This window comes from Euleptes europaea, chromosome 1 (genome assembly GCF_029931775.1).
Source record: "Euleptes europaea isolate rEulEur1 chromosome 1, rEulEur1.hap1, whole genome shotgun sequence".
NCBI classification, from domain to species: Eukaryota; Metazoa; Chordata; class Lepidosauria; order Squamata; family Sphaerodactylidae; genus Euleptes; species Euleptes europaea.
In genome coordinates, this window is record NC_079312.1 from 21,688,058 (window position 1) to 21,700,286 (window position 12,229).

The 12,229-nt window shown below is 43.8% G+C and overlaps 1 protein-coding gene across 1 annotated transcript; it reads right to left on the reverse strand.

The window, feature by feature from the left end:
- Positions 1–356: 356 nt before the first annotated feature.
- Positions 357–11,910, reverse strand: LOC130473475 (zinc finger protein RFP-like). Its single transcript, XM_056845007.1, has 7 exons — positions 11,509–11,910; positions 10,215–10,292; positions 8,588–8,818; positions 8,391–8,413; positions 6,931–7,046; positions 3,411–3,461; positions 357–889 (listed from the first exon to the last, which is right to left on the reverse strand). The coding sequence occupies exons 1-7, from the start codon at positions 11,908–11,910 to the stop codon at positions 357–359; spliced, it is 1,434 nt and encodes a 477-aa protein (XP_056700985.1).
- Between the last annotated feature and the right edge of the window lie 319 nt (positions 11,911–12,229).

Below are 12,229 nucleotides of genomic sequence, written 5' to 3' on the forward strand. Positions count from 1 at the left end.
ATTCAGGTTGCAACCTCAAGGACAGTTTTCTGGGAGTAACCCCATTGACTAATATGGGACTTACTTCTGAATCGACCTTGTTAGCCCCCGCCCCCCCCAAATGTGGCTGCTGCTGTTTCTTTTACATTTTGGGATAAATAATTATTTATAAGCACTGCAATAAAATGCTGCTTTGAACCTTGTTTTATTTATCCCCCCCTTTTTTTTTTACATAGATACTATTTACTTCCATTGCTCTTGCCTCACAGATGGAGGATTCAGTGATTGGGTATTGGAAATCCTGCTCGAAAATTCTTAGGATTATAGTTCCTTTTGGCAGAGGCCTGAGAGGTAGTGATAAATAAAGGATTCCTGATTCAGCACTTCAGCTTGACTCCTCTCCCCACCCAGAAATAGGGGAGAACCCTCTCCCCAGAGAATGAGGCTGAATGGAAAGTGAAAATCCAGTCATTGGTTTCTGCGTCATAGAATCCCACTTGGCCCTCTTCGTAGTCCAAAGATATTCGGATCTTCTTGAGTGGATGTCTCAAGATCAAAGGGGTCGTCTTGGGGGAAGTAAAGGCGCCGAGTTGACAAGGTAAGAGCACGGATGTTTTCCCGGCAGCAAAGATCCCATCATCGACGCTAACACGGATCTCTTTCTTCCGTGCCACGGATTCTTTGGCGACCCCCAGGGCCCACATCGCCCTCTCCTCCTCCTCCTCCACTTCCACCTCCCACCAGTGTTTCCCCGAAGAGAATTTCTCACAGCCCAGTACGCACGGCATAAACTCAAATCGCTCAGGGCTGTCGGGCAGATACTGGTATTTGTCTTCCCATCTCACGCTCCTGAGATCATCAGACAGAAGGAGGGAGGGATGAGCTGTGCTTGGATCCAGAATCACCTTCACTGAAGGACAGAGAGAGAAGGAAAGAGGCGGTTGGATGGAGTCAGGAAAAAGGATTGCTCCAAACAGCTGTATCACCAGCACGGTTTTTGCCACCCTTTCTTGGTGACCAGAAGTAGAAAAGGGCATGTGGCTCACGAAAGCTCATACCCTACCAGAAAATATTTTTGTTAGTCTTTAAGGTGCTACTGGACTCTTGCCCTTTTCTACTACTGCAGACAGACTAACACGGCTACCCACTGTGAATTATCTTGGTGACCAGAGAAATGGAATGTTTCTCTCAGCTGTGACTGGGATATTTTATACTGATCATTAGTTTTTAACCCCATGTCAAAAATGGACACTACACAGTCTTAACATTATAGAATGGGGTGGCACTAAACACAGCCCAATTGCCCATTTAGAACAGGACTATAGGCCTTAGGAGTTTACAGTGCCCTCCTAGGCACAGTTACATACTTCTAAGCCTACTGACTTCAGGGAGAAGAATTTCTCTACTTCTTCACATGAAAGCAGTCCTCTTAACTATTAATATCTACGTTCAGCTGCAAGGAGAGATCATGTAGCTTTGGAGTTGGGTGTCATCAATATGCTGATGACAGCTCTGTATTTTATTAACTAAGCCTCTGGAGGCAGATGTCTCAATCCTGACCTGGTGCTTAGTCAAGTAGCTAAGAAGGAACCAGCTGAAAGCTTCCAGCTAAGGCAGCGGTGATGCTGGTTGGTAAGGCCTTGATCATGTTGGTTCTGGACCTAATGGTAAATCATTCTTTAATATATGCATACAGGCACACCTCATTTTATTGTGCTTCGCATATATTGCGTTTTCAAGCAAGTCTATCGGCACCATTTTCTCAACAGCATGTGTTCATGTCTCCTTGTCACATTTTGGTAATTCTCATACTATTTCAAACCTTTTCATTATTTCATTATTATTACAGTACATTGGGGTTTTTTTTAGACATAATGCTATTGCATACTTAATAGACTACAGTATAGTGTAAACAAGAGATGGATTGACTCAATAAAGAAGGAAGCCACAGCCTTCAGTTTGCAAGATCTGAGCAAGGCTGTCAAAGATAGGACATTTTGGAGGACTTTCATTCATAGGGTTGCCATGAGTCGGAAGCGACTTGACGACAGTTAACACACACACACACACAGTGTAAACATAACTTTTATATGCAATGGGAACCCAAAAAAATTCACGTGACTCGCTTTGTTGCGGTGGTCTGGAACCAAATCCGCAATATCTCCGAGGTATGCTTGTATTTGCATTTAAATTCTAAACTGTTCTACAACACTCCTTGTGTTAGTATAGAAGAGGCCAATGTTTTTATCCCCCAATAACAGATTTGCCCAGGGCCGGCTTCTGGGCTGGAAGTTGATGTATGATTTGAGCTAGAGACTTTACTTGACCACTACACAAACTCTCATTCTGTGGCTGCCCTGGGATCAGTCTCCACTCTACTCTAGTTAGCTCAGTTACTGCTTCAGTGTTCTGTGAGTAGAGGGGGGAATTAAGAAGAAGAAGGAGAGTTGGTTTTTATATGCCGACTTTCTCTACCACTTAAGGGAAAATCAAAACTGGCTTACAATCACCTTCCCCTCCCCTCCCCTCAACAGACACCCTGTGAGGTAGGTGGGGCTCAGAGAGCTCTAAGACCTGTGACTAGCCCAAGGTCACCCAGCTGGCTTCATGTGGAGGAGTGGGGAAACAAATCTAGTTCACAGAGTAGCCTCCGCCGTTCACGTGGAGGAGTGGGGAATCAAACCAAGTTCTCCAGATCAGAGTCCACTGCTCCAAACCACCGCTCTTAACCACTGCACCACACTGGCTCTCATGTGATTCGCTTTATTTAACTGAATCCCCCCACTCCATTAATTTTATTGTAAAATATTTTATTTTTCTTCACTTATATCCTGTGTTTCTGCCTAGTGGGGACCCAAAGTGGCTTAGATTGTGCTCCATTTTATCGTCACAACAATCCTGTGACGTAGGTCTGGCTCAGAGTGTGTCCAGCAAGCGTCCATGGCAGAGTGGAAATTCCAACCTGAGTCTCCCAGATCCTAGTCTAATGCTCTAACCACTACACCATGTTGGCTCTCTTCGCCTAATGTAACCTGATTAAACCCACAAACAAAAGATTGCTGTTGAGTCCCTGTCACTTTATCAAATGTTGCTCATCTTCTTTTGACTCCTGGTAGAGTTTTACCTTTGTTTAGTGCTTTAGTCACAGGTGCTGTAAAGTGGAGGAAAGATTCACAAATTTAACATCAAGTCATCAGTGTGTCATATTTAATTAACCCCTCCTCCAAAAAGTGGTCCCTCTGAAACCCTTTTAAAAATCAGGAAATAAATTAGGACAAGACTGGAGCAGGGAATTGTTTTGGATACCTTGATATGTTTGTAATGGCCTATGGCTAAATGCAAATAAAACCATTCATTCTGTTTGAATTGTTTTGAGGTTGCTGGTTATGGTTTCCCAGACAATTCCCTCCCCCTGGTTCCCTCTCTCATACCAGTAAGATGTCCATCATTCAGTTCCTCAGAATTACCTTTGTACACAGATCCTGTTATGTGAAAGACAGAAAAAGTAATTTAAAGTCAGACCTCTCTCTGTTTAGCAATGCTTCATATTATGTTTGAAAAGGACCTCCCACATGAGGTCCCTCATCCTGATCAGCATTTATATTAGAAATATGCTGAATTCATTTAAGAGTCATTGTTTCCTAAGTTGTCAGATACTCATTTTCAGATGTGGTCTTCAAGGGTTAACATTGAGGTTTCCTCCTCAAAACTGCTCAAGCACATACACCCCTTAAAAATTTCCCTTCTTGTTTAGTCCTGAAGAATTACCTTTATTCCATATCTTCAGGGGCCCTGTTTGAAGAAGGAGAAAGTGAGAAATTGAAGTCAGACTAGGGCTGCCAGGTGCCCGGTGGTGGCGGGTAAAATCCCACCAATCCACCGGGCTGCCCACTGACCAGCTGAGGGCTGGCGGGCACAGAGTGCATGCGCCACTTCCAGGTTTACCGTGAAGCGATGCGGACGCTCTGGCAACCTTGGCTAAAACTCTATGGAAAAACCATAGCGTTTTGGCCAAAACCGCTAGAGCGTCCATGTCGCTTCTGGGTAAACTCGGAAGTGACGTAGGCGCGTCGCGTGGGGTGCGCATGCGTGCTGCACCAGGCCCGCACGCGCACAGCGCACGTCCGCCACAGCCCCGCAAAGCTCCCACCGGTGGAGCTGTGGGGCCTGGCAAGCCTAAATCAGACTGCAATAGCAGTGTATCACTTCATGCACAAAGCTTGTTGTCATGCATCAAATTCTTCGTTAGGATCAGCATTCAAATTAGACATACACCAAATTAACTTCTTTGAGGTGGTGTTGGATATGGTTTCCAAAATGTTAGCTGACGGTCGGTCCCCTTACTTGTTCCACTCTCTCACAAACACCACCCCATTCATAATTTCCCTTCTCACGTATTCCCAGAGATTTACCTTTACTCAGCGTTTTCTTCCGCGCCCCTATTACGAGGAAGAAAAATGTAATGTCAGCCGCTCAGACATATAGCTGTATGTCATTTGTGTTTTTTTAAACACCCTTTTACACTAAATTCCTCATTTCTAAGTATTCAAATCAGGCCTATACTGAATTCAGCGTTGTTCAGATTGCCATATGGAGCCACTACAAATTATTTATTATTTATTTATTTTATTGCATTTCTACCCCGCTCTCCCCAACCCGAACGTTGGGCTCAGAGCGGCTTACACAATTTAAAACATAATAAAAACAATAACACATTAAAATATAATTTAAAATACAATTTAAATTAGCAGAGGATGGGGGTGGAAAGTGCTGTTATGTTGAAGTCAAACCTATAGGATTTTCAAAGCAAGAGATGAGCAAAGGTGGTTTGCCACTGCCGGCCTCTGCATAGCAACCCTGGACTTCCTTGGTGGTCTCCCATCCAAGAACTAACCAGGGTTGACTCTGGTTAACTTCCAAGATTTGACAAGATTGGGCTAGCCAGGAGCACCCGGGTCAAGCCCAGAGGATACCTCTTCCCATTACTGCCTCAAGCACTAACATTTCTTATTCAGTCCAAGAAAATTACCTTTCTTCAGTGTTTGCTCCAGAGCCTCTATAATGTGAAGGGTAAGAAATGTATTCAGATCATCATATATATGTAAGAAAGTGTAGAATCATGTTTGAAAACCCCTGTCACACAAGACTCATAATTAAGATCAGTATATAAATGAAGACTGGAGCTTGGATCAGACATCGTGTGGAACCGTGGTTTAATGAAACTAACTATGGTTAATGTAATTGTCTGAGCATGGGCACTCCACTAGCTATGATAATCCTGGATCTGATGAAGAGAGCTCCGACCCATGAAAGCTTATGCTAGAATACATTTAGTTAGCCTTTATGGTACCACTGGACTCCTAGTTTTATTTTTGTACTAGCTATGGCTAGTTAGGGTCTATCAAACCAGGATGTGAAACTATGGTTTGAGGGTTTATTAGCCTGAATTAACTATAGTTTCACATGATGTGTGAATACAGACTTCTTGGCTTGTCTCTTGGCTCTGCTAAGGTGATTTTAGGGTAGCCAACCTCTAGGTGGTGACTGGAGATCTCCCGGAATTATAACTGATCTCCAGACAACAGAGATCAATTCCCTTGGAGAAAATAGCTGCTTTGGAGGGTGGAGTCTATGGCATTCACCACAAATCCTACCCTCCCTAGGTTCCACCCACAAATCTCCAGGAATTTCCCAGCTTATAGCTGGCAACCCTACCTGCATTTGTTGAGGCAAAGCCCAGATTGGCGTGATCTGCCAAACTGAATCCTGGTTTCACAAGCTAACCATAGTGAGAATAAACCATGGTTTTGTCATATTTTGAATGTAGCCTATGGTTGCCTCCTTTTAGACTGGACTAGAGATAATTTCTTCACCCATTGTTGATGAAGAATCGTGTCAATATTATTGGCAAATTATTACCCTCCAGCATTTTTGTGTGTGTGTGTTATTTTCCCATCTGTTTTGAGACTTGATTTGGGAAGATTTTTAAAAGGCATTTGCCGCACCTGCTATCCATGTGTGAGTTTACAAAAGGACTAACGAGGATTCTCAGTGACCCTTTAAATTTTCCTCCCATTTTGAAATAATTTCCATTTTTCAGTCTAATATTCATTGTGCATGGAGTGAGTGTGTGTGTGTGTGTAAAGTCTTAATGACTAATTTTTCTCATTGCAACCACAATGGATTTCTAATTAATTTTTTTAAAGAAATCATAAAAATTACAGTTATTTAAGAATCCTTTTCGGGGGTTTTGCCTCAAAGAAAAAAAAAGTAGTAATTAAATTGACTGGCTTCACAATTGACTGACTTCAGGAATCCCTGCTATGGAGACCCAAAGCAATTTAAAGCACCTTTCTTCCCTCCTCCTTTTTATCCAGACAACAACAATCCTGTGAGGTAGGTTAGGCTAAGAGAGTGACTGGCCCAAGGTCACCATGCAAGCTTCCATAGTGGATTAGGATCCAGGCCTATTATGACACACTTAATGATGCACTATACTCAGTTAAGTGCCATGTGGAACTAGCATTCTGATTCTATCTCCCGGTGACAAGTGAATGAGTTCCCTTCAGCAGAGCTAATGGATATAGGTGTAGAAAGGCCCTCTAGTGTATAATTTTGCAGTTCCGTCTCCAGATGCTTATTTCACCTCCTTAACATTTGTCAGGCACTGTCAAAAATTTCCTTTATCCTTTGGATCCAGAAAAATTACCTTTGTTTAGGGTTTGCTCCATAGATTCTGTTATAAGGGAGAAAAAAGTGGAAAATTCATTCAGGCCATCATAATATGTCATTTTTTTTGTCCTGAAAACAAAATCCAGCAGGTAATGGAAGGGGCAATAGTTCTTGAAATTATTTCATTTCTTTAACAAATAACTGACTTTTCTTGCAACCAACCAGAAAATGGAAAACTGTCCAAGACTCATCTTTACCCCTCCCTGTTTTGCTGAATACCTGCAAATTTTCCCATAGTGTCTTCTAGAGCAGAATTTTTCTGAAAGTAAATGTGGACTCTGTCTTCCAGTCCAGGAATATGGTCTACCAGATGCTCCGCTGATTTCTTTTCATATCTAGAAGGGAAGATCATTGCGTTTAAGAAACCATGAAAACATGTTCCCCTTCGGCAATCTTTTGGCATGAAATGGCAGGGTGCTTGTTTGGTCAAAAGAAGATCGACTTTGTGGTTAGGTGCCCCATTTGAAATCTGCATATGCAGGCTGTACTCAAATCAATTTGGCTTTTCTGTGGGACAACTAGTACAGAGTTTTTTCTCCTTAGCGGCAACATCAACTAGAATAAAAGATGGTGTTTGCAAGTGAGGGTTCTGACTTTGTGTATCAATCCTTAAAGGGTTGCTCTTCCCATTAGTGGGTTTAACTGTTCTCCAGGCCTCATAATACTTCCTTTTCTGCTCTTTGTAGGATAGGATTGCCAACAGCCTGAAGAAAAAAAAATGTCCTGCATTTTAATAGCGTCTTAAGACTCTATTTAAAGGGACAGGACATTTTTTCCAGGTTGTTGGCAACCCTAAGGATTAGGCAGTCAAACAGAAGCAATGTGAGGAGAATTTGTGAAGACACAGGACAGGTTTCCATTGCTCAGCAGTAGATTACATGTTTGGCATGTTTGTGGGTTCAAACCTTGTAATCCCATTAAAGATTTAGAAAGATTCCCACCTGAGGAGTCCCAGGAAAAAATTGGAAAGATTCCCATCTGAGACCCATTGGAGGAGAAAGTGCTTGGCTTGATGACTCAAAGACTTGACTTAGTAGAAGGCAGTTCACACAGTAGAGGAAGGCACTTAATTTCTGATGACGCACAGAACTGTGGCCAGACTGCCTGGATAAAAGGCTCCAATCCCTTCCCCCAAATGTGAAGGGTGTCAGAACCTAAGGATGTAATTGTTATATCCTTAGGATCTGATGTTGTGTGGGAAATAAAATATCAGTATCCTTCATAGGGTCCCCAAGAAAAGAAGAGTTTCTAAGTATTGCTTGCATCCATAGAAGTTTATGATCCTTATTTGTAGAATTGTGTGTGTGTTTTAAAATAAGGCAAGAAATTCTTCCATAGGATGATGAAGAAGAGTTGGTTTTTATATGCTGACTTTCTCTACCGCTTAAGGAAGACTCAAAACAGCTTACAATCACCTTCCCCCTGCCCACAACAGACACCCTGTGAGGTAAGTGGGGCTGAGAGAGCTCTAAGAAAACTGTGACTAGCCCAAGGTCACCCAGCTGGCTTCATGTAGAGGAGTGGGGAAACAAATCCAATTTGACGGATTAGCCTCCAACATTCATGTGGAGGAGTGGGGAATCAAACCCAGTTCTCCAAAACAGAGTCCACTGCTCCAAACCACCGCTCTTAACCACTATACCACGCTGGCAAAACTGAAGCAAGAAAGATCCACTTACCTGCTCATGGTACGTTTGATATTCTGAAAGAGAGAAAGAGAGAAGTGGGTCTTGACTACAAAGAGGGAAGACAAACTGGGCTTCTTCTTATTCTAGCAGAGTAATTTGCTTCTTCCAAATCTGGGAAAATCAATTGTTGACTCCAGGACCATGTTTTCTTTCCTCCTAAGGGACTGGCAAGATGTCTTAGGTCTCACCTGCAGGAATTCACTAGCTGGCTGCTGGCACTTTTCTTCCATGTCTTTGATCAGGTAAGTGATGCGGGTAATCTCCTGGGAAATTCTAGTGATGTTATCTTGGAACTTCTTCTTGATCTCTTTCTCTAGATCTCCCAGCTGGTCCAACCAGAAGCCCTCCTTTTCTTCAAGGAAGTTGCGCATTCGTTCAAAAGCAGACCTGATCTTTCCTTTCTCTGCTTCTATCTGTGCCTGAGAAAACACACAAAGTGGGAGAAGGGAAAGTAGTGGAATATGAAGTTCAATCAAGAGAAGTCAAAAATGAATGACTTCTGCCTTGCTTATGTCTTGACAAGAGGGCACACGCCATAGCATTCTTAACCACAGCCTACCTAGGAGGGGATGTTGGGCTGGACATATTTCAACCCAACCTGCTGCCACATGGATGATTTGATCTGCCTGACTTCAAACTGCGGTGGGTTTTCTCAGGGCCTCCACAAACCATCCTCCTCCTCCTGTTCCCTGTCTGCTGCCTTCCATCGTTTCTCCCCCTTTGATCAGATGTTTTTGGAACCTGCTTTGGCCTGATGTTTCCAGAAACATTGGCATCATAGTGGTTTAGCCCACATGTAGATGGAAAGATCCAGATTCCTGAACCTCTCCACCCACATCTGATGCCATTTCCCCTCCATATCCCATGGTGCCTACCATTCCTTTGCCACTGGAAGGACTTTTTGCTGGCTTAAAAAAATGGTAATAGGTTATAGCCAACAAAAAAGCTCACAATGTCACCGTTTGCATTTAGTCAGCCCTTTGCAGCTGTCATTTTCCCTACTCCACTACCTCTTTGAAGGCTTTTAAAAAAGTAATTGCTTTAGCTCTATTAACTATGTAGTTCTATAAAGCTATAGAAATAACCTATTTTTTAAATGGAGTTCTCTGATAATGCAGTTGGGGGAAATGTCGGGGCAATGGTAGCTGATGTAGAAAAATGCACAGAAAACTCCCATGTGGATCCTTCACTTCTAGTGCAAATGCCTCTGCATTTGCAGTGACTGTGAATGTAAAATGAAGAATCTTCACAGTGTGAATGCAACCTGTAATATGAGCCCATTTCTTATTCACACATACATGCAGAGTTGGGCCTTTACCTGGTGATCCTGGGAGCATTTGGGGGTGGGGCATGGGGGAGCAGTGTATGATATGGTGATGTCACATCACCAAGTTGCATGATGCTCTAGGAATCGCCCAAATCCCTATGGTCAAGACCACAGAGGTTGGGGAAAATTCCTAGAGCATCATGGTGACCAGAAATGACATTTCCACATCCATAACATCAACCCTCCATTTTCTCTCACTGCAAGAGAGTGCAGAGCATGAGAAAGCCACTGATGGGAAGGAAGATTGCTCACCACAGCAGATGACCTGGTAAGCCTACATTCAAGACACCATGTGAAATTTCATTCATGAAGTGATGCTCTTCCATGTATGAACTAGCCCATAGACACCACAGAACAACACATGCTCGTGTCCCATATCAAAATGTCTGTTGCCTCATTGATTAAAAGCATAAGGAGTTTGCAAGTTAACACTCTTCTCTAACACGTGAGCTATAATAAACAATATCTACCAAAGTCGTTTGACTTGCTATCTCTTCAGCCAGTTTCTGAGGCACAAGAATTTCTTTCTCTTTCTCCAGAGACTTCACCTGGGCCTTGATTTGTTCCTGTACAGGAATAAGAGAAAGGTTTGTGCCCTTGCAGGAGAACAGCCTATCAAGTATCAATAAGTGGTTTACTTTTATAACCATCTCACAATGACCCAGATTACACCCCCTCCCCTTATGTTACAGTCCCAATCCAAATCCACAGTCTCCTTATCAACCCCCTCTCCTCCTCGGTACAGCAATTCTGGAAGTTATAATTCTAAATGAAAACAGGGTAATTTAAAATAAACACAGAAGAAATCCCTACGAGCCCATACACATGCAGTGAACGAAGGGAAGGGCTTATGTGGGACAGGTATGGCAGGAGATTCAGGCAGAGCCCTGAAAAAATGCTTGGTAGATTTGTGAGGGCTTGCCGGATACTAGTATTATTGTGCCCAGGCTGAACAAGGGGCCATTTCTGCCTTCTGTATCCAATAAATTCAGTAACAACAGAAGGAAGTGCTCTTCAACAGGTGCAGAGTATGTTTGTAGCACCACTGAGGAGAGAAAGAACCTTCATTTCAGAGACAGATCACAACGGGTAGTGTGTTTGTCTGTAGCAGTAGAAAAAAGCAAGAGTCCAGTAGCACCTTAAAGACTTACAACATTTCTGGCAGAGTGTGAGCTTTCGTGATCCACAGCTCACTTCTTCAGATACCTGTTATGTGAAGGTGGTTGTAAGATAGTACAAGATAGTAGAAGAAGAGGAAGAGGAAGAAGAAGAGTCGTTTTTTATATGCCAACTTTCTCTACCACTTAAGGAAGAATCAAACCGGCTTACAATCACCTTCCCTTCCCCTCCCCACAACAGACACCCTGTGCTGTAGGTGGGGCTGAGAGAGCTCAAAGAGAGCTGTGACTAGCCGAAGGTCACCCAGCTGGCTTCATGTGGAGGAGTGGGGAAACCAGCTCAGTTCACCAGATTAGCATCTGCCACTCATGCGGAGGAGCGGGGAATCAAACCTGGCTCTTCAGATCAGAGTCTACCGCTCCAACCACCTCTCTTAACCACTGGCTCACAAAAGCTCTTACCTCGACAGAAATTTTGTTAGTCTTTAAGGTGCTACTGGACTCTTGCTTTCTTTAACTTCATTTCAGAGATTAGTGATGGGGCATCTGTATTCCAGACAGAATTTTGACATCTCTTTATCTAAGAACGAAGCACTGTCCAATTTACGAGGGGGGGAGGGGGGGAAATCCCACTGCCCCAAATTCCAGCGACTTGATTTCTTACCCTGTATTCGTGGGCGGCCTCTTCCACGAGAACCACAGCGTGCTGCTTGTGTTCGGGAGAACGCTCACACATCAGGCACACCAACTGGCTATCTGCTTTGCAGAACAGCAGGAGCGTCTCCTGATGTTTCTCGCACAGCTTCTCCTTTACGGCAAGGAATTTAAGCTTGGCGACGACATTCGCCAGAGGCCAGTTTGGCCGGAAATTCTCCTTCTGGATGTGGGTTCTGCAGATGGGGCACTTCAGGAGTCCACACGCTTCCCATTTCTCGCAGAAGTCGGTGATGCAGCCCCGGCAGAAGTTGTGGCCGCAGTCCACAGACACCGGGTCTTCCAGATACTCCATGCAGATGGGGCACATGACTTCCTCGTCCATGTTGGCAGGTGGGGAGGAGGCAGCCATATTGAGAGGACGTTGTGTGGCCTCGGTGTTGGACGGTAAGACTCGTGTGATCTGTTAAGAAGATGGCAGATGGGGAAAGTAGACAATAGGGTTAATGTTACAGTCCCTCCAAGGGGGAGCAACTCTCTTTTACAGTGGATCTCACAAACCCTGGGTCGTAATCCTATCATTGCTCACAGCCAGCCCTAGGGTTGCCAATCCCCAGGTGGGGCCTGGAGATCTCCTGGAATTAAGGTCTCCAGACTACAGAGATCAGTTCCCTGGAGAAAATGGCTGTGTTGGAGGCTGGAACTATGGCATTATACCCCGCTGAGGTCCC